The sequence below is a fragment of the Pantherophis guttatus genome, chromosome 2 (assembly GCF_059756535.1).
Source record: "Pantherophis guttatus breed Tessera chromosome 2, ASM5975653v1, whole genome shotgun sequence".
NCBI classification, from domain to species: Eukaryota; Metazoa; Chordata; class Lepidosauria; order Squamata; family Colubridae; genus Pantherophis; species Pantherophis guttatus.
In genome coordinates this window covers 72,638,391-72,661,890 of record NC_142064.1, presented here as the reverse complement: position 1 = coordinate 72,661,890, position 23,500 = coordinate 72,638,391, and the positions used below count along the sequence as shown (strand labels likewise).

At 33.6% G+C, this 23,500-nt stretch overlaps 1 protein-coding gene across 7 annotated transcripts in view; it reads right to left on the bottom strand.

Moving 5' to 3' along the window:
• The window catches only part of KDM4C (lysine demethylase 4C), a 230,819-nt gene that overhangs the window by 60,423 nt on the left and 146,896 nt on the right, over window positions 1–23,500 (bottom strand). For all 7 annotated transcript variants that reach the window (XM_087886203.1, XM_060690502.2, XM_087886199.1 and 4 more), the window contains 4 exons: window positions 23,318–23,429; window positions 11,906–12,087; window positions 10,080–10,293; window positions 9,367–9,443 (listed from right to left, as the gene is read on the bottom strand). In XM_087886203.1, coding sequence (XP_087742329.1) covers window positions 9,367–9,443; window positions 10,080–10,293; window positions 11,906–12,087; window positions 23,318–23,429 — 585 coding nt within the window. The remainder of the gene's footprint in view (window positions 1–9,366; window positions 9,444–10,079; window positions 10,294–11,905; window positions 12,088–23,317; window positions 23,430–23,500) is intronic.

Below are 23,500 nucleotides of genomic sequence, written 5' to 3'. Positions count from 1 at the left end.
GGATATTACATTTAATGGAATCATCCTTAATGTTTTTCCTGCATCAACTCAGGAAGCTCAGATTGCTTAAGGATCTGCTAGTACAGTTCTACAGAGGAATTATCGAATTTGTCATTTGTACCTGTATAATTGTCTGGTTTTGCACAGCAACCAAACAGGACTAATACAGACTTCCATGGATAGTTAGCAGTGCAGAAAAAACAATTGCAACCAGTGAAACATCTCACTGACAAAAGAAGATATTTGGAAAAGGAATGTAGTATAAAACTTAATGTGGCTTCCAGCATTTCAATTGGGGGAAAGGGCAAATGGGAACATGGCAGGGATTATTGGTAAATTGCCAAGTTAAGCAGAACCTCTTTTAATAAATGTGGTTATTTATTAAGCCAAATTTCAATTTTAAAGCATCATAGCAATCGATTCTATTTTCTGTTTTAATACAGATCTTTCCTTAAGTCTTTCCCTTTCCAATCTTAGTCAAGTAGATCTCAAATTTAGCCTCAGCTTAATTATTTCATTCAAACCAGAGGAATTTTCTAAATAAATTCTGAATACATAAATTCTGAAGTGGTACCAGGAATTGTTCCCCTTTGGGTCTGATTGGGGTTTTTTTGGGGGGGGGGAGGGAGTGGGAATCTGCATGTATTATTTATATTTATACTTCAGGAAAGGACTACTTCCCCCACACCTGGCAAATTGCCTTTCCGTTTCCATAGAAATGTTCATCAGCCTATCTCTAGTAGGTAAAAAAAATAAGCTTTGAGGCTTCAGACAGAACTTCACCTGTTCTTTCTCTCATTAGGGATTGAAGTGGTATGAGAATAAGAAATAAAGCTTCATATGGGGAAAAATGCCACTGTCTTGATAATCATCCAAGGCAATATATCTTGGAAATAATGAAAACGATAGCTTGAACTTTGAATCCTGCTTACCACAGAGTCAAGACAGCAGTTGATTGTGCATCATCCTGTTGATAGGTGATGCTAGAAAGAGGAGAAAGGATAGATAGGAACCCACAAATAACTTCCCTGAAAGTAACCCAATAACCCATAATACCTTCTGGGAAGGCAGCAATATTACCGCCCTCATTGGCTGAAGGGTGGAGGGAGGGGGTAAGAGGATTTTACATCAGTAAGTATAAGAAGAAAGGACTCCTGACTTACAAATTAATTATTGACAAAAATAGTATGGGTGAAGAATTGAATGAGTAGCCATTTTTTAAATGAAACAATGCCAAATATTGACATTTTAAACCTAGCAAGGCATACTTCTCAGCATGTCTGCTTTATGAAAATTCTGTCACCGTAAAAACTACACCAAGCATATCTTATAAACTGGATTATCTGTTAGATATTTTGGTATGATTAACCATTGCAGCTAGATAAATTTAAGTCAGAGATTTTTTTTATAATATACAATGCTAAAATTGTATACAAAGAAGTCTCAAGACAAAATAGAATATCTGTATTTCCTTGCTCAATAGACAATCAAAGGTATATTCCAAAACATTTTTGGTATTCAGCCTTCCCTCTCCCCAAATTTCATATACAGACTTTTTAAAAAAGCATTAGAAAAATTGAAAGTGAAAAAGTGTAACTTTTCCTCTAAAAACAATGTTTTAACATAAACCCCAAAATTAGGAAAAGTTAAATGTGTTATAAAATATTAGAATACAAGTCTTGCTTATCAGGATTATGCATAGAAAATAAATTTACATCCCAAAAAGGTAGCCAATTTTGTCATCAGTTAAGCTTTTGGGAGTCAAAACATGAGAAATACATAAATAAAAGGCACTTCCATACAACAGTGTTTCTACTCCTCTCAATCAACAGTTGGAAGCCAATTTTCAATCATCTTCACTTGTACCAGCCTGAAAATGCTGAGAACATGCTTAGGCCAATCAGTATTTCCCCAGCTGACAAGGAGAAGAATATAAAGAACAGCATTCAATCAATGCCCTGCCTGCTGAGCCACTCCAGATTCTTGAGAAACAAAATATCTTTAGCCTTATTCCACAGAAATACAGAACAAAACAGGAAGGAAGGAAGGAAGTCCATTCCTTTTTGGTTTAACATTTAAATATTGGCAGGATGGAAGAAAATCCCAGGAGTTGTAGGCAAAGTGACTCAAAAGACCTCTTGCAAATACAACAAAGCTGCAATGATACAATCGAACAGTTAAAAAGACAGCCGCTCAGTATTAGAAAACAGGTAAGCCATCACAAATGACTCAAGCTGGTTTTAAAAGAGAACAGAAACCTTGTATAAGAAAAACTTGAGATGAACACATATCCACACATTCTTTTAAACTGCACTTAATCAGAGGAAGTACCAACCATCCATTCCTCAGTGATTTCTTTGGAATATACCAGACATCTAATATTAATTTTTTTCAGAAGCATGCGTTAAATGGAACACACTTTAGATAACATCAATATGGAACTACAGTAAGTCCTGAATATGTTATCAGCTATAGACTTCCAGTTTATATTCTTCATTATACATTTGCTGCTCAGAATTATGAAAACATACTAAATATTTTAGTATGAGAAAACCATAGAAAATTGTTATTTAATTTATACACATTTACTGATTTTCAATCTTTAACATAAATTATTAGAATTCTTATTTTCCCATTTAGCGTTATAAATAAAATGAAGGCATTCATGTTTGAAGAGACTGCCAGAAGGATAAATTCAGGGCTACATACTAGAGTATGTCCTGTTCCCTGAATTATTAGTCATTATTCTTCCTGACTTTATTAGTAGTTTCTGCTCAAAATGTTTAAGATTAATGAGGCATTTCCTCTCAATCAAGAAGCTATGGGGGAGGGTGAATATAGTTTTACTTTTAAGAACAGGACAGATGAATTATTAAACTTGTTGAGTTCTTTTATTTCTCTAGATGAAAGCAGGACCATTCTTTTCCCTTCTTCCCCTTGATTTTCTTTAAAGTAGCCCCACACCAAAGGTGGATAATATAGAATATCTTCATCTTCTTCAATAATTGTTAGCAGACCCATAGTAAATAGTGCAAACATAAATAAAAATGCATATAATCTTTTGAAGGGGTGTAAAATATCTTGAATGATGCAGAAATTGAGTGATTGTGAGTATTGCTAAAAAGAATAACTGTGGGGATGACTATAAGTAGTGAAGGGAATTATTCATAAATACCTTTCTGGAGGTCTAAAAAGAACTAAAAAGAGGGGAAAGGCAGTATGGACTAACTGCATTTCATTATACATACCACATATACTGTAATATACTGTATATATCCAGTGAATGTTAACATCATTTTAAATTATTTCTCTTCAAAATATAATAACAAATACAAATTGAAGAATTCTATAGCAGATTAGAACATGTGCTAAATACCATTTAGAAAGAGCATGGTACTTTGCATAACTAGGATGCAAAAGCTGGAGAAACTGAAGAACTAGACATAGTCAATTGAGTCTTGTAAATGTTCATTGCTAACACCTGTTTCAAGCAACATAAAAGCAAACTCTATACTGGACATTACCACATGGGTAACAGTGGAATCAAATCAATGAATAATTCAAAATAGAAGTCCAGCAAAATACTTCTAGTGTTCATTATGGAACTAGTCATGAATTATTAACTATATCAAATATTTTAGAAAATTAAAGGGAGGAGATATGCCAGAAAACTGTCCCCAAAATTTCATAAGAAAAGATCCAAATAGATTTTATAACAAGAGAAGCCACTTTCCCCCAAAAGATAGAGAAATCCTCGGACAACAAGATGCATATGCAAAGACTGAATCATGCAAAAAAGATACAAAAAGATATCTTGATAAAGAATGCCAATGAATAGAAAAAAGGGAAGGAAAACAAAGTATGTTTTAAAATATGTGAGAAATTAAAAGGGTACTTGCAATTAGAGACTAATAAACAGTAAATCATAAAGGATATCTGAGGCAAAATTTAAAAAGATGGAAATATTATTCTGAAACAGTTGATAAATAGGATTTCAGAAGAAACAATTAAAAAGCTAATGGTGCTAAGCCAATAAATATGTCTAGTCTAGAAGTTGGAAGAATGTGGTTTTGTTTGTTTATGTATGATTTTTATCATACATAAAACCTTATTTTTATAATCATAATATATGCCTAATACTGAAGGAGATACAAAAAAAACAAGTTCTATAATTCCTCACATAAGCAAAGCATTTCTTAATATTAAAAAGAAAATTAGAGCCATACATAGAGTAAAATATCAAATGAACAGACAGAATCAAAAAGGACAGATAATGAAGACTGCAAGATAATAAAAGTACTTTTCTGACTATAATAGTAATATCTGTAATAAGCTATGAGGATATTAAAATGACATGCACATAATGACATCATTGCACCAGGGACATATTGAACAACTTGAATTATATCTAATCTGAGTACTTACAAAAAAATTATTATTTGTGTCATGAGATCATGATCATCACAGAGCCCTTACCCATTACTTTTTTTCCAAGTTAGTGATAACAAGGCCTTTGATTATGTAAATGATGCCAGAAATAAATATTCCTTAGTGTGCCATACATATTCTTCTAAGGAAATCTACATTGAATGAAAAACTAGACTAAAAACAGAGTTTGGGAAAACAAGATATTTCAAAATAGGAAAGGAAGTGAGATAAGGATACATATTATCCATGTATCTGTTTAACTTGTATTGCCAATATCTTGTAACAATAGCAAGAAATAAAAGCTGAATCAGAACGTGAGGCCAAAATGCCAGTACATGGAGATAGGCTGATGGCAGCATTTAGTTAGATGCAAGTAATTCACACTTACAATAGTTTATGACAAACATAAAATCTAAAGTGAAAATAAAATTGTAAAGTAAAATGTGAAGTTGAATTTTAAGATGAGAAAGATAATATTAATCAGAATGATTATCGAAACAGAGGCCAAAAATATGAAAATGGTAGACTGCACTATCTCTGGCTCAGGAATAAAGGTAGACAATGCGCAGGAGAAGTAAAGATCAGCATTAAAGATGCTGAGCTTGTTAGCTGGAAAGTTGACAGTCCGGGTTTAAGACCCGAGTACAATAGGGTGAGCTCCCATCACTTGCTGCAGCTCCTGCCCACCTAGCAGTCCGAAAGCATGCAAATGCAAATAGATAAATAGATACCACTGGTGGGAAAGTAACTGCATTCTGTGTACTTCAGTGTATAGTCATGCTGGCTACATGAGTATCTTTGGACAACATTGGCTCCCTCGGCTAAGAAACGGAGATGAGCTGACCACCCTCCACGAGTTGGACATAACTGAACAAGGGAAACCTTTACCTTTACGTTTTACTATCTCTGGACTCAAGAATAAAGGTAGACAGTGTGCAAGAGAAGTAAACAAAAATCCTAGAGACAAAGTCAATGAAAAAGATATTTAAATGTCAAGATCAAAATTGTTAAAGCAGCAATTTTCCATCACCGTTAACATGTGGTAGTAAAAGCTGGACACTGCAAAAGGGTAAGAGACAGAATGCAGATGCCTTCATAGTAGGGATTTAGTGACAATTACTCAAAGTAGCAACATGAATTGCAAGAAGAATCAATTGGTTGATCCTGGATGAAAGAATTATTGCTTGCTTGAGATGATCAGCGATTCAATTGGAGGACTGACTATAAAAAAATATAATACTTAGCAAGATTAATGAAAACAGAATGGACAAGTAGACAGATGTGATAAATTATCAGAGCTAATGACTGGATGAGATGGTAGGCAGCTGCTCTTCCTTGAATGACTATCCCTCAGTAAAAAACAAAACAAAAAACCTCAGCTCCACTGTGAACCAAAGAAGAACCAATGCAGATGCTGCCTTCCCCTCTCTCTGATATAGAGGTTCCTAACCTGGAGCTGGAGGAAGGCCTCCCAAGCTTTGAGAATGCCAGCAGCAAAGTATAGAGGTTAAGATAATAGCAAAGCAAAGGAATAACCACTTGCGGTGGTTGGGACCCCAGTAGTAAAGAAGCCTTGGATATTAAGGGCCCTACTGAGTGGAGATACTTTGTAGGAACATTTGCAACATCAGGCAGTGTTGAACGTTATATGAATTAAGCACGTTGCATGAATTCTTGACTATTGGACTGGATCCTTGAACTGCTCCTACCTCTGCACTGAAACTTGACTTTTGTATTTGGACTTTTACTCCTGTGCTACTGCCTGATCCCCTGCAACCCAGATGGAAGGCTGATGCCTGATTTATGGCTCCATAAGCAAATATAATGATGTATTTTCTGATTTATGACTGAGGTTGTGAAAGTGAAAGTGAACAAGGTTTCACTTTCTGCTGGAACATAGGTTGTGAAACAGTTGTTCATAGAGTTGCTCAAGGCTTATATGTACAGTTCAGTTTTGGGTTCCATCACTAAAACCTACTCTTACATTTATCCATTTATAGGTCTGTATCATAAATTATACATGTGTAGGTATTATTAGATGAGAAGCCCTCATCATTCTAAACATAACCGAGCTACCTACACAAGGAAACTCATGATCATCATTCTTATTAATGCTAAAAGGTGCCATGTCAGTTCCTTGGCTGAAAGAAAACTGACAAACTCTTGTTAGAGCAGCAGAGCTGTATATCTCTGTTTACTGAACTAAACTGATAATTACATTCTGACTTAAAAGACACACTGTCAGTTCTTGGAATTGATTTCTGCCATTCCCCCTCCTTTCTAAACCTACCCACAACTCTTACAGAAGCTGTAACAAAAGGAATTTCATAAGTCCTAGAACTTCTGATTGCCTGATAAGGAAGTTTCACAATTTTATCAGGTAGCCAGCAAGGAGGGAAGAAAAATTCAATTTTGCCTGGAAAGAATGCCTACCCTGCTAAAACGAAAACATATTACAGATTCAGAAATGGACTCTAGGAACATTTTAATAGCAGTTCACCAAGCAAAGACTGAACTAGCTATATATGTGACTCACCATTTTTGTATTAATCTTTTCTAAATTGGCATTTGCCATTTTATTTGCCTGCCTTGATTAATATACACATCATATTTGCTACCTTCTGTTTGTTCTTTACCAACAGCTAGAAGGAATTATTGTCCCTTCCAACCTGTTTAGTCTACTTCTTACTTTTCATTAAAGAAAAATAAATTAAATTGCTGTGAAAAATACTAATATATTCCATAGTGGAATTGAGGCAAAGTCATCATTTATTGCAAAGTTAATTGCTAATGCTTCTCTTTCCAACTTGTGTAGGACAAAGGATACATTGGAAGTAATTTACAAACATGTTACGAAAAATTATAGATACAAAGTTAATAAGTAAAATGAAGTAGTTTTTAAAAGTAGCCCAGTGTTGTTTTTAGTTACTCAGTTTTTACGAGGAACAACTTAGCTAAGGATCTGGGTATCTTGAGGCTGCCTTCTGCCATCTTTCACTGAGCACCCAGATCTGAGAGACCTCAAGAACAGCCTTTCATGTCACTGCCCCCTTCCCTTGGAACAGTATTTCCTCAGAGATCAGACTTGTATCCAAAACTGTTACGGTATCAATAGGCCATTAAGGCTTTTCAAAATGTTTTTTCAGAGGGCCTTGGGAAATCTGTTGCAATGTCTTCTTTCCTGCGCCAAGAATAATACTGCTTGTTTCTTGTTACTTTTAGGCAATGCTGTTTTAAAAAGTTAGTGTTTTAATCTCATTACTGGATGGGGTAATGTTATCTACTAATAGTCACACGTGAGTGGAGCAGCACATAAACCCAAATAAGCAAATAAGTAAATATAATTTCAAGCGTACTTTCATAGCTGTAATAGAATGTATGGATGACCTTGGGGAATGAGGGGAAGATATTCTGTCTAGGAAACAGAGAGATAGAAGCCCTCAATGGCTTAATGGTCAGAGAAAGAAACTTAGGAAGGACCTGCCCTAATAGGTCAAGTAGTTAAAACTGACAGTAGGAAGTTTGTACAATCAAACTTGCAAAATTGTGTTAATGTAGCCTTGCAATAAAGTAGAGGTACTTCACTAGTCCTATTTGCTGTCTAGTTTACTTGGGAAGGCTACAATAGCTTTAGGTGGAAAGAAATGTCAATTTTACAAAATGAATGGTAAATTCTGGACAACTGTACTACATGTTGAATTTATTAGCAGTTATAAAATAAAATAATAAGGTAGCACACATATATTTCTGAATAATTGATATCCCTTTATATGCATCATGTTTATAAAATGTTCCCTCAACACACACTGGGTTTGGGATTTTTCCATCCCTTTAATCACCTTTAGTTTCATGAAATGTCTCCACTAACCTGAGATAATTGAAAGTGCCACTATATCTTAATATTGTCTCTAAATGTGAACGATGGTTCAAATTTCAGTAGTTTTATCTTCTACACTTACAACTTAATTATTCTGAAGATTTTAATTACTGGTTTTATCCAGTTGACTTTACCATAAAAATAAACTGAATTCTTAGAAGAAACCAGTAATTATAAAAGGATTGAGCATTTCTTGCAGGAAAAGAAATTTAACACTGGAACAACCTAAGAAAGGTATTCAAGGAGTAAGAGGTATGCATCTTGAAACCATTCAACTCCACACATGGGAAAACATAAACATAAGGCATAAATATTTTCATTAAAAGTACATTAGCATCCCCCCAAATCCCGCATAAAATACATTTTTAAAATAGAAGAACATGGAAAACATTTGCATTACCTTTACATCATAAAACTGAAATCTCAATAGAAAAGAAAGATCTCAAATTATTGCTATTTTGGGGCATACATTATATTCCGTATGATTCTTTTATATACCAATTACCTGTATAATATGTATTCAGCAAAGGATTTCAGTCTCCTGCCTTGTACCTATGAACTTAGAATTTACCCTTCATTGATATCAATTTTAAATTTCAGTCTGTTCATCTAGCTACAAAGAGAGGTAATAAATTGTTGGCAGTCCATTAATCTTTCTGGATGGAATATTGAGCAAATTTGAAATAACTTGTGCAGTCCACAGCAATTTAAAGAATGGTATCAAAAAGCCTCAGTTGATTAGCTACAGTTTGGAACTAGTTGGCTATCAGCAGCATTGCGACAACAAATAATGAGAGGAATTTCTGATGGCTATTAGCATCAAGATATTCAGTATTTGGATTTTTTTTTTCAGCTGCTGTTAATTTATACACTTTATTTACCATATACCAAAATGAAATAAAAAATTCATTCTGAACAATAATAATTAAAACAAGATGTTAAATTCATAAAATAAATATTTGCTGATTCTGAGATACATACATTTATGTTTTATTGTCACATATAATCTGAAGATTTAGTCAGTTGGGATTTTGAACAATTAAATGAAGTTGATAACTTACAGCTGTCCAGGCTCCTCTTTTGCATCTACAACAAAGCCACCCATCGTGGATTTCATGGGAAGGAATACCATAGCAACCTATAATGAAGGAGCAAAAATGATACAATGGATTTTGCACTTTGTTATTTATCTAGCTAAAGAGGTAACATGTAACTGAACCGTTTAAAAAAAGACAGTAGATTTGTATGCTGTGATTAAAGAAAGTGAAGAACAAGCATTTTCTCAAAAATATGCAAGTGAAATATATATCTTAGCAACAGTTCTCATTCCTCAAAACAGTTGTCTTTAAAAATTCTTTGACTATGAAAGCTTGCCTATTAATCCAATATATTTGCCATGTGATAAAATTACTACTTGACTACTATAGCAATAATGTTCTATGATCAAGGGCCAGCGCTGTGTAATGAGTAATGCTGCAATTCAATCAAATCCTAAACTTTTAGGTAATGGTGTAAAACATTGTAGTAGAATTATAGACTCATATAAAGACAACAGCTCAGTTATTCAAATCATGCTCTATTTCTGCTCTATAGAATATTTAAACCCATTTTCTGATTTCACCAGCATTAGGCCCTTTCATTTTTTATATAAATGAGTTCTATATCATCATACATTTCCTCCAAGAATAATGATAGATTAATTATTGTAGTTACTCAAAGATTAGCTGAATAATGCAAACAAAATGAAAGTGGAATGTAAAGCTATGATACATACTTGCATGGACCTGTACACAACATTTTGCACAGGATATTAGTATACTAGTCCCATCTTCTTCAATAAAGCCATTGGATGGATAGTTTTCAGTATTCTCCTCGCTATAAATAAAACATATCTCTGGAATAAGTGGTTTTGTCTTTTCATTAGACATACATATTTCTTTTTGTTCTGTTTCTGACCAGGCATATATTTCTTCATTAGGTTTATCAGCCTGAAAAATAATTTTAAATAGAAAGAAGTTTACTCAATTTTCTTTTGTTTTTGTAAATTTTCCATAATTCATAATAATATTACATTCAATGCCATTTATTTTTGAAGTTTTTATTTTTTGTAAAATTAGAAGTTTTGCTTCTAATTTTAGAATTAGGTTGAAGCACACTTTGGCACTTATTTTAAATCTTTCTTCTTTCTGTCACCAAATTCAGTTCTTACTATTAATTTTTATCATTGGTAAAATAAGAAAAGAGCAGAAATCAGTACATTGACAATGAGGGAAGCATCAAGCATTATTCTATAAAGTAAAATTGCATCTGCTGTGGCCAGGGAGCATTCAATTAAGACCTGGAAATTTTGTCTCATGAAGTGTACAATCAAGAATATCATCCTTTATAGTTATACTAGATTGGATTCAGATTCAAAAGAACGATCTAAGCTCTGGTCAAGAATGGAGGCTATATTAATTAACTACCAATGTGATGTTCACCTTTTGATAAATTGATAAACTTTAAGGATGATAAGTACAATATAGAGAGTACAATATATGCAACACAGAGAGTACATAAGCCTTCTATATCACAAATATCAATGTACCCAAGTGGATATTTATTTTATTTAGCAACATGATGAAGTAGATTATTATCCATGATTAGATATCATTAATATCTGAACAGCCAAAGCTATAGTAAATGAAGAACTGAAGAACTCTTATATTAAGAGTCAGTCAAAATAATTGCAATGTAAACAGTAGAAGAACGTTTTTTTATAACTTATTGATCTAATTGTTTTAGTTCCATGTGTGAGACTACATTCTTATTGTGCTTTATGCTGGGATTTAAGATATGATCAATATTTTATATCTTATTTGATTTTATGATTTATACAATACATAAAGTACCTATTCTGTGAGGTACGTAATAAATCAAACAACATAAATAATACAAAATCATTTTGTATTATTTTGTATCCACAGCAAGCAGGAAAGTACCAAATCTGGATGTAAAATTGGAATTAAAAAATTAAATATAATTGTTTATATTTAAGTAACGTTATTAATTTTTAAAAGTTTAAATATAGTTTATTAAAAAATTACAAAATGATCTAATCTTTCCTTTTTATGCACACATGGAAAGGAGCTTGATATGAGAATTAGTTTTTCATAAATGGAAGAGGAAATCCAGGATAGAAGGAATGTGTATTTATTATTTAAATTTGGGTGTATGTGCCTATTTACACATACATTGAGGAATATCCTAAGAATGAAATTATACTCCTGATTTAGATACATACACATGTGTACGCACACACGCGTGCAACATTTCCCCTCTATTTCTTTTGTCACATCATGAAACTAAGCAACAAAGATCACTGCTAAGAGCAAGAAGCAAAGTTCTCACTTCCTTCCTTTTTTAATGTATTACGATTTCACAAACCTCTCTTGAATTAGAGTACTTAGTTTGACATGCTGGATGGAGTTGTATTTACCTTTCAAACCTTTACATGTTAAGAATAAATAGATATTTTGTAGTTTCACAATAAAATAGTTTTGAAAGTACTAAAATTTCTGTGTAGCTGTACTTTTATTTTTCAAATAAAAACTTCCTTACCTTATAGTAAGGTTTGAGGAGTGTGCAAATGGCACAATAGGGTTCCAACTTGGCAACAGCTGCATTGTACTCCTTTTCAGCAGTAAAATTTGGTATTCTGTTCTGCCAAAGATAGACTAGAGGCTTGGCCCAGGATTCTGTTTCTTGTATTTCCTCTTCAATTAAGAGAACCTCAGGCAGTTCTTAAAAGAAATTGACATATGAAATAACTATATTCTGAAGGTAAAAGCAAACAATTATTTAAGTGGAAGTTAAAAAGAATGGATGGCAACTTCATGAAAATGCATAAGAGTAAATGAATTCAGGTTTAAGAGGTAGCTTGTATTGCAAAGATACCACGAATTCCAAACAATCAACCAGTTCTCTTAACTCCCCATTTACGACAGATACTCGTTCCTGCCAAAATCTATATTGAATGATAGTCTAACATGCCTATTATTGATACTCAGAACAATATGCTATTTTGAAAATAAGTCTTTAAAGTTATTAAAATCTTTTATAATTTAAAGAAAATTATGTATCATAAAACAGAATGTGATCTTGGGATATTATCAATGAATTTATGATTAGCAAATCTGCATAGAAGAAATTTAATGGCATCCTATATATTGAAAGAACAAGATGTTTACCTATAACAGGCTTTCTTTGAATGATCATCTGAACATTCACAATTATAGGTTCTACACTTGCTCAGATCTTTGTCAAGAACTATCTATAGATAATGTGTTTTTTGGTGGAAACCCCAATTAAAACTTTGAGTAACAACTTTCCCTTCTGCAGAAACACAACCAATGAGTACTGCTTTTAAAAGCTAATTTATTCAAAGCTAGTGACCTCCACCAACAGAACTGAAAAACTAAAAAAGCATTGGTTTAAGACCTAATGAGATGTTACATGGTATGAGACCAGTTTATTTGCAAGATTGTGTCTCTGACGGTATTTGCTCATGACACCAGGATAATGTTGCAGGATCTAATCTGAATCAGTCACTGGGACCAGAGGTTTGTTTTCTAAGCTTTTGGATTCATGCTGGAGCCCATCCTCAGGGAACTTCTCAATCTCTAGGATGTATGCACAGATTGGACTCAGATTGAATCCTACAAGATAAGAGGAAGCCTGAGAATTATACTGTTAGATGGACTGGATAGCATCAGGTTTTGCTTTTATAGGATTTTGGGGGGGAGAGCAAAATTATTGTTGTCAATCACCCAGAGCTACCTTACATAAAGTGGGCAGCCATTTAATCGTATAAATAAATAAATAAATAAATAAATGATGTTCCTGAAAAATTATATACCCTAGGACCGTGATGGCGAACCTATGGCATGTGTGCCACAGTTGGCACGCGGAGCCATATTAGTGGGCATGCCAGCTCAGCTCTGGGGCGCATGCGCGCGCCGGCCAGCTGATTTTCGGGCCTTCTGGGCCCACCAGAAGTAGGGAAACAGGCTGTTTCCTGCCTCTGGAGGGCCTGGGGTGGGGTGGGGAAGGCCCGTTTTTCTTTCTTACCTGGCTCCAGATCCTCTCTGTGTATCTGGGAAGGGCGAAAACAGCCTTTCCCACTCCCTTGGAGGCCCTACGGAGGCTGAAAGGGCCCATTTCCCGACTCCCGGTGGGACAGGAAGTGACTTTTTTCCTGTCCCCAGCCTCCAGAGACTCCTAGAGAGGCTCCTAGAGACTCCTAGAGGGGTTCTGGAGGCTGGGGACAGCAAAAAATGTCACTTCCTGTCCCACCAAGAGTTGGGAAATGGGCCCTTTCAGCCTCCGTAGGGCCTCCAAGGGAGTGGGAAAGGCTGTTTTCGCCCTTCCCAGATACACAGAGAGGATCTGGAGCCAGGTAAGAAAGAAAAACGGGCCTACCAGGCCATCATGTGCCAGGAGTGGGGGGGTTGCGCACGCATGCACGTGGGCACGTGCGCGCGCGACCCTCCCCCGCCCCCTCTCTCCTGGCACGTGATGGCAAAAAGGTTAGCCATCACTGCCCTAGGAATATACATCAATTTCAGATGCAGATTATCCAAAGCCTATTGACAATTAGATGGTTGAAATAAGATCCTCAACTGCCTGCAAACCACTAGTAACCTCTGAGAGCAAAAGAGATTGCAAGTGGACAGGACTTAGGCAAGTGGACAGGACTTAGGTGGTTGGTTTACCACCGACGTGCAGTATTAGTTATTCAGCTGCTAAGCCTGGAAATATATTTCATGAAGAAAACCCTTAGTAACCACTTCTGTTGTGTCATATGTAAGCAGACAAATGGCACTATTGAGATGTAAGTCCCAAAGTCTCTGTGCCACCTTTGCTGTTAGACTGACTGCCTTTTGATATGAAAGGAAAATCCCTATAAGAACTGCATCTACGTAATCTCCAATAAAACAGTGAGAATGCAAGAGTAAAAGTAACCAGTTTTTCTAGGTAACATAAAACTTCAACTGAACTTCAACTTCAGTTGAAAGAGTGCACCAAATATGGCTCTCAAATGTATTTTTTTGAGACAGCCAAGAATCTATTGTCAAGACGTGGACATGGATTGCTGAGATACAGAGGTAGACAGCTATACATTTGCCTACATTCTTTAATGCTATAGAGAGATCAGACGGGGGACTGAGACTAGAGTATTTTATTTAATTACAAATGTTAGATACTTTTGTAATGTAATAGTCTAATCTTAATTTGGAAATACACACCTCTATAATTACTTTTCTGACATATCTAAAAACAGCAATAATAATAAAACATTTTAATAGTGCCTTTAGTGTGAAACTATACCGCCCTTACTCTTCAAGCATGCAATTGTTGGGAAAATGCAAACAAATCTGATTCCTATTGTAACTTTTTTACTGTGTTCTTAACATAATGCTAAACAAGCAAATCTAAACACAATATGCCATTTTTATCTTTGAGCTCTGCATGGGGTTTAGATAATTATTTTTTCTTACAAGTATACATTATTTTATATTAAAAATGAACTTTAGCTTTTTACTGAAAGTGAACTTCAGCTATCCATGCAATATTTTATTTTAAAACACAAATTGACAAAGGTCTAAAAGGCTAAAATAAACACATTTCATGGAGTTGGTGTTGACACCATATTGTAGATGATTACAATATCATGCTGTTGAAAATCTTAATGTAAGCCAATGTGTGCTTCTCAATTGAAAAAAATTATTCTCACATGACAAATCACTGTGTTATCTTTCTTTCTTAGATTTCAGTATTATTCTTTCCCAATCATAATTATAAGCTTAACATTCTTTATCACTTGCATAAAAATATTTTTAGAACAGCAACTGTGCCTCACTCTGCACTCTATCCTTTTCCTAACCAAAGAAATAAAAGAGAGTTAGACATCTGTAATTCGCTGAAATTATGATTTTGAATTACTAATTTGCATAAGAAACTTTTGAGAGGAATTAATCTATTAGTTTTCCATCTTCATATCCTCCAGGCATTATGCCATTAATATACTTTTAAATATATTTTTATGGAGCCAATGTTTTTGAGGCCAAATAATTATAGGTACTGGTAATCCTCAACTCACAACCATAATTGAGCCCTAAATTTCTGTTGCTAAGCGAAACAGTTGTTAAATGAATTTTGCCTCATTTTACAATCTTTCTTGTACAGTGGTTAAGTGAACCACTGCAATTGTTTAAGTTAGCAATATGATCATTAGGTGACCTGATCTGTGAATCTGGCTTCCCCATTGACTTTCCTTGTCAAAAGTTTGCAAAAGATAATCAAATGACCCTGGGACACTGCAACGGTAATAAATATGAATCAGTTGTCAAGCATCTAGATTTTGATCATGTGACAATAGGAATGCTGCAATGGTTGTAGTAGTGGGAAATGTCACTTTTTCAATGCAGTTGTAATGTCGAATGGTCACTAAAGAAATGGTTGTAAGTTGAACACTACCTATATTCCTCAAAATATGAGTTATATACATCAAGAATCATAACAAAATCTTATGAAAAAAAGAATACAATTTTCCACCATGTCACCAGATTCTACATTTGTTTAAATATAATGTGTTTTTTAAAAAATCACAAATTATCTAAATATTCTTCACCTGTTCGCTAATCCTAAATTAAAATAAGAAAATGTAATTTCAATTTTATAAATAATGTCATCAATATAGAGATTCTCTATAAATAATTTTATAAATAATCTCATCATTAAGTTTCTTTAAACCTAAATTGATTCTGTATTTTCTAAAGAGAATGCACAAACATGGAAAGAAAACTATGAAAATGAGCATAACAACTGTAATCCAAACAGAATATTATACACAATTTTGTCTCTAAATTTTTACAAGATACCATCTCCATTTCATCCCCTCAACAGAAAACTAAAAATGATAAGATTATCTACAAAAAAGAAAGGTTTTAACATGCCATAAGCCATGTTATATAGATCAAAATGAGAAGCTCTACAACCACACAGAATTAAAATACAGAACCTTTGCTGAAAAATTCTATTTTTAATCAATCAACTAAATAAGACACAGAAATTTATTTCAGGAATAGAACAACAGAAAGCAACATAGCATTCAGAAAAGTCAGTCCTGTTTAGTCCACATATTCATTACTTGAGTAAACTAATTCAAATTGTATTTGAAAAGTAACTATCCTCATATTGAAGACAGACTGAGAAACAAGCCCTTTCACACAAATCTTTCTCTGGACAGCCTAGATCAGCTAAAGCAAGCTAAAAAGCAAACATTTGGAGGCATATTTAACATCACTGCCTGCTCAGAAGAATGCCACAACAAAATTGTAAAAGCAGGCCTGTTATGTATGTAAATAACGATCAATGTGAATAAGTGGACTGTTTGGAAAAAACAGGAAAGAATGGAACCTAGTACAGAATAAATGGTGTGATATGGAATCAGAAATATGATTTACAGATGGGGAAAATTATTATCAGGGGCTTTGAAGGATTACTATATGGGCTGTAGTTAATACTAATAGTGAGGGTTCACTATTCCTTGGAGAATCAGCATACGATGCTGATATGAAAGGAAGAGTGCAAGTATCAAGAAGAGAAAGTAAAAGTAATAATGAGTATCAGCTATTTATAATTAATGAAGACAAATATATGATGAGGGAATAAGGCAGGTTTTAATTTTCTAAAAATTGGTAGAGGAAAGCAAGTGGCAAATTCCTAAAAACAGGAGAAAATAGAAAGATATTTTACAGCAGCACAGGTTAATAGAATGAACACTTGGACACAGACGGCAAAAAAAACTGATACTGAAAGCAGAAAAAAAAACAAAAACAATGGAAGAAGCACAGTTTTGTGACATGCTTTGTTTTTGGAAGAATAGGAAGAATTAGATTTATAAATACATAAATGGGTATATCGGGATATAAAACAGCATTTGTAAGGTACAGTTCAAAATGAGAACAACTAAGTGCATACTAGGCAAGGAAATCATTATTTAAAGTCAGTGCAAACAGTTGATTGTCTCTTGATTTGTCCAATAGAAAGTGATGGGGATGATTTGGATGATTTCTTCTCATATTCAATGTACCTGCAATACCATGCACCATTGAACTTTTAGGATAGTTCAATTTTATTCTACCCATAGAATTGTTTTGTATCTAGAATTCTAACTGCTTAACTATTTCATATAAGAATCTCTTTTTTTAAACTTTATTTTTCTGCTACCTTAATGTAAAACAAAATCCATTTAAGAAGCTGTGGGTTAGGTGAATACTGGAATTTCTATTTCAAAAAAATGATCAAAGTTAGGTTATCTAGAAAATTACCTACATAGTTTCAATAATAATGCCATGTGAAGTGTATCAGAGCCAATCACACTTTTTAAACAAAACCTCCTTTATGCCACCATTGACACTATTCCTAATTTTATACAGAATCATTAAATTGAGCTGAAGTATAGGAATTTGGGTTAAACTAGGTATATGCTAACAATTCTGTACTGCAATATTGAGCATTGTGAATGTTTTAAGAGGCAATAGGTCAGTTAAGCAGAATTGCATTTTAGCTTGTCAATTCTGTACACAATTAGAACAGGGGAAAAGGAAAAGGAAAAGAGGACATTGGAAAAAAATACACTGTAATCGGAGACTTTCATTGAAAAGATATTTGAATTCTTAAGGACCTCCAAACAGTCCTGACCATTCTGCTTGCTAGAACCCATCTTGAATTAGGACAATTTCCCTACTAGAGCAGTGAAATGAAAATTATACTTTGGAATAAGTATCAGGAATATTTTTTTCTGAGTCAATAGATTCCTACCATAGGGACAAGAAGAACTTTTTTGGTTGCCCAGACTTAAATGACACTGATATTTCTGAGTCTTTAATTAGTTTGTGATGAATCTTTATCACTCCTTTATTGGTCTATGATGCTGTTAAGTATTTATGTATTAATTTTAGAGTCTCTTTTTAAAATATTGCCTTATCTATAGATGATATAAGCATTCCTTTGAAAACTGTTGCAGCTGTTACAAGATATAACATATTTTAAAAATAAACATAAAAAGAACCTTCAAAACAAGAATGCTAGGGGTTGTATTTTAACTTTTTTTATGAGTCACTAAAGTTTTAAAAAGCTTCAAAAGTCAGTAATTGCCACTATTTCTTCCCAATTATCTTATTTTTTGTTTTGTCAAAGCAAAAACTAATCTTTACTTTACCTGTTGCTTAGCAGACTGAGTACTGTCTGAACTGTTTGGGCAGAAAAATAATTAGACATAATGAAGCTTTTAATGACAATTTAATTTAGAATTCGCATTTAAAAATTAATTTCTTTTAGATCTATCATTTAATTCTTCAGACATTAAAAGCATTTCCATTGTAGGTACCAATCAAAGAAGAGAATCTATGTATTTGAATCTGATTAAGACTCATGTTGACAATTCAAGGGTTAACCTGGATCCAGTACCTCAACACTATATTGGTGTTATTACGGAAAGTCTTTTTTCATCTTTGGCTTATAAACCAAATATGCTCCTTTTCTAGATGAAAAAGATTTGATATTAGTGGAATATTTACTGGTAATGTACAGGCTGGATTACTATAATGTGCTTTTCATTGGATTGTCCTTAAAACCAGTGTGGAAGGTACATGTTGCATTACCAATAAAAGAGAATATTTGTAGCTGTGGACTGAACTGTGGGACCCTTAGTGGTCTCTGAACTTGATTGTCATCAAGTTCTGTGATTGGCAATGATGATGTTACCTATTTGGGTAATGAAACATATGCAAGAAAACCACCAAGCTCAAAGAGCACCAAGGATACTACATGTTGCATTCTTTCTTAAAGGTTTCCGTCACAGACTCCAGAGTGGGTTGCAACTTAAATCTCTTTATTATGTAACATTTTGAGATATAGTACACTCTCAATTTTTCTTTCCTCTTTCTATCTGCTGCAACATCTCCTGGGACTAATACTATACCATAGTGCAATTGCCTCAGAATGTAACAACAGAACCAGATTATTTGCAGGATCCATGTATTACCATGTAATTCTCATCCTTTTAGATTCAATAAAATACTAATAAAATGCAAATTTCACCAGAGAGGAATTTAACATGGTGTCTGGTGTTTTTGAGATGGGGGAAAAGAGTTTCTATAATACAACAATATTCTCTTGGCACTGCCTCTTGCCACTCCTTGTTACAATTTCAAACATCCAAAACTCATGAAATGATGCTCATGAAAACAATTTGCAATAAAATTAATAGGCCTACCATATTAAATGTTAATAATTAATAGTAAATGAATGTTAATATCGCTGAATTACACAATACAGTACACAAGAGCTGAATTAAATCATTTGTAAAAAAAAGGTGATGCTGAAGCACTTCTAAAATTAATCAATAGGCACAATTCAAATTACTTCAGTTTGCCTTTAATCCGTTTCTTATTTCAGTTCAGTACTAATATTACCATGTCAAAGATTCTCAGGATTGAATAGACAAAATATGACAATACCAGATCTTTCTTGTGAATCATTCCAATTTTCTTCATTTTTAGCAAAACAAAGATAAAAGTCACTGATTTTTCTGAAAGACAATTCCAAGATTGTCTCTTTGCCACCTGCAATATTACTTTTGCTAAAACAACACCATACCTAAGGTAAAATGTAGCCAACTACCTCTGAGGGGTTAATCAAGGACTTCCAATAAAAGTTAGCTGACAAACACAATTATTAAATTTTCAAACTATTTTATTATGTTTTAGGATTCTCTTCTCCCTCTGCATAGACCAGATACATGCCACACTGAGTGACCTGCTATACACAGTGAGCCTTATGACAATGGTTTTTTTTTTCCTGGCCTTGAATCATAGCAATAGCAATAGCATTTAGATTCATATACTGCTCCATAGTGCTTTATAGCACTCTCTGGGCATGCCAGTATATTGTCCCCAACAATCTCGGACCTCATTTTACCGACCTCGGAAGGATGGAAGGCTGAGTCAACCTTGAGCTAGTCAAGATTGAACTCTTGGCTGTGGGCAGAGATTGCCTGCAATACTGCATTCCAACTACTGTATCACAATGACTCATCTTGGAACTGACATTTCTTCAGCAATTGAGATTGACTAACTCCATTTTTGCCTGCAAGACATTCAGTTTCTTTTCTCTCCTCTTCAGCTTCCACCTGACTCCTATTCCTGCCAGCTTCTTAACCCATTTCAACTTCTCCTACTCCTACGAGAGTGTTTATGTGATAACCCTTATTTGTTTTTTCGTTCAACTCTTTCCCAGACTCAGATTATAATATACAAGTATTGCATGTATGGTGGTTGCATGACAAGATAGAAGATGGTATTTACCTTCTCTATTCTGCAACATATCCGTCAATTTTATTAACATAATCTTGTACTTAAGCACTTTTTTGATAGCAACAGCCAATCAGAAATTTCATACTTGACACAACTAGCAGAATATGAATAAAACCTTATTCATGAAAAGAAAAGAAGTACAAAGATACATCACAGCACACTTTTTATTTGTTCTGCAGACTAGTAATGTTTGAGGCTACACTACCTACTATTTCTATATACAGTATGTGGTAGAGTTTGGTTTTTTAAATTGGAAGAATGATATAGGTGAGGGGAAATGTACTTCCAAATTTCTACTCCTTCAGTTCTTTGGACCTGAGAGAAGTCTGACAAGGACAACTCAAAATGTCCTTTTACTTAGGTTCAACCAAGGTTTATTATCATCTTTAGACACAAAACTATTTAATCACTAATTTAAAATGCAGCAATTTCTTTTAAATTGAATAATTTTACCATATGGGTTACAATGTTAATACAACCTTTTTTGTGTGTAAATTAGAGGAACATTCTAAACCCACTCATAATCTTGTGCCCTTAGGACATGCATATATTATATAGATACAGTTGATGGCTCAGAACTTTCTATAATTTGAAGACAGATGCTTCACAACTAATTGAACTACTGTATTCAGTGAATTCCAACTTCTCCAGTACTAGTTCTGACACACAGCTATAGATCTGTTCAATTATTCACCAAGGAGATTAAAACAAAAACAAAGTTATATTCTGTAGCTGATCTATCCCTTATCAGTCTATAAATATTAAAGAGAATAATTCTATGGTTGTAAAATACTAAGGCAAGAGACAGATGTCCTAGGTGTATGCATTAGTTTAATCAAAGACTATAGACAATTGCAGCATTTCCTTTATACTGAGTAAGCAAAAAAAGATTAGCATAGATTTAGTGATTTGGGCAACCTTATTGCAGTTTTCAGCTAACACTAAATAACTAATAACAGTACCTGACAGTCACTTCAAAAAGGTTACTGTTTTTTATATTGTTATTTAGAGGCACACTGATTCTGATTATGAAGGCTACATGTAACTATAATGACCAACAACCATTGGCAGCTTCCTTTTCTGATAAATCTTGGTCTGTTGCTATTTACCACTTTAGATTTTTTTATGACAAACTGATTACTACCTCTTTCAAATTGCTACCTCTCTCAATGTTATTCTGACTCTCAAAGAAATGCACAATCTCTCACTAATCAACTATCCTTCTTACACACGTAGCAAACCAAATTTGAAAAAAATTAAACTATACTTTCTCAAACTCAATACTTTTTTTTCCTTGTAGTTGTCTACTGTTTTCCTTAAATGTATTGTTTAAACAGATAGATGTTTCAGCAAACCTCAGAATTCTCTAATTTAAAAACTGTAAAGTAATATACAGCAGTCAGCCCACCCCACATTTCTTATTAAATTGGAGGCAACTGTACATAGTATAGATGAAGCCACAAAATACCCAGTGTTGCACATTTAAAATCCAAGCATGTAAAAAAAAGTTATAAAATATAAAAATTGCAGAAGATTTTGTACACTAATTTTACTTTTTGATTAATCTCAAAACAGGACAATGTAAACAGAAAAATAAATATGACTATTGTGTTAATGGTGCTATTTGTTTTGCAATCTATTTAAAAGCTACTTAACCAAAGTACTAACCAGGGTACTAACCAGGAGATAAACTCACTAATTCTAACTACATTTAAATAGATTTAAGTATAACAAAATCACCAGACGTATTTCTTTAACATGTTAATTTAAATGAAATTAATTAACTTGACAGATTAATAAACAAAAAACCCACATAATTTTAAAATGTTTAATCTCTCCAGTAAACATAATCCTAACATTAGGATTAAGATATTGGGCTTGCCTAATGAAAACTCAGTTTTTAGCCACACATGACTCACTGGGTGATTTGGGGCCAATCTTAATTTGTCTATACAACCCACTTCATAACTTCTCATGTGGAGAAAAAACAAAGTGGGAATGCTATGCATATTATATAATAAAAATGGAACAAAAATCAACAAATTAAGAAATAAACAATCTCCTCTCCAACTGACCATGAATTTTAAGAGAAAACAACAAATATGTTGTTTTGTGCTTAAATATTCCAAGCCTGTAAAATGCATTTTCCTTTTTTTAAAGGACACTATGACTAATCTTTCATAATAACAGTACTTCAGAGATGAAAAGTAGATATGGAGTTTTTAGGGGGGAAAGATAAACTTGTAAAACCTTAATTAATTGTGTAGTGTAATAGCATTTTTATGATGTTTTAAAGCTGTTATGTTCTGGGCATAAATAATTACAGTATTTAAGTAACAATACTGAGTATCTTACCAGGTCTTTTTCCAATGCATTCAGAAGACAAAGAAAATAGAAGGATGGAAAGGACATTATATATTCAGGAAACATGCCAAAAACATTTAATGCAGTTCATTCTACAACTATTGAATTTTTGGCATGAGATCAAATACCTTTTCATCTCTATCATTAAGCAACATTTAAAACATATGCATATTAATTGATTGTCTGGAAAATATATTATTACATGATGCTTTTAAAATATGCTCACCTTCATCACTTATTGCCTGCTGCTTAACCAACGTCATAGGAGATCTGGCAGGGGGTTTATTTAGTGGATGACGCCAACTTTTTGATGTTTTGTTTTTTTCTCCTTCAAACATCTAAGAAAGACAACATATACTGTGTTTAAGATGAGAGAAGATAAATTATGCAATTTATTATACAATACCTT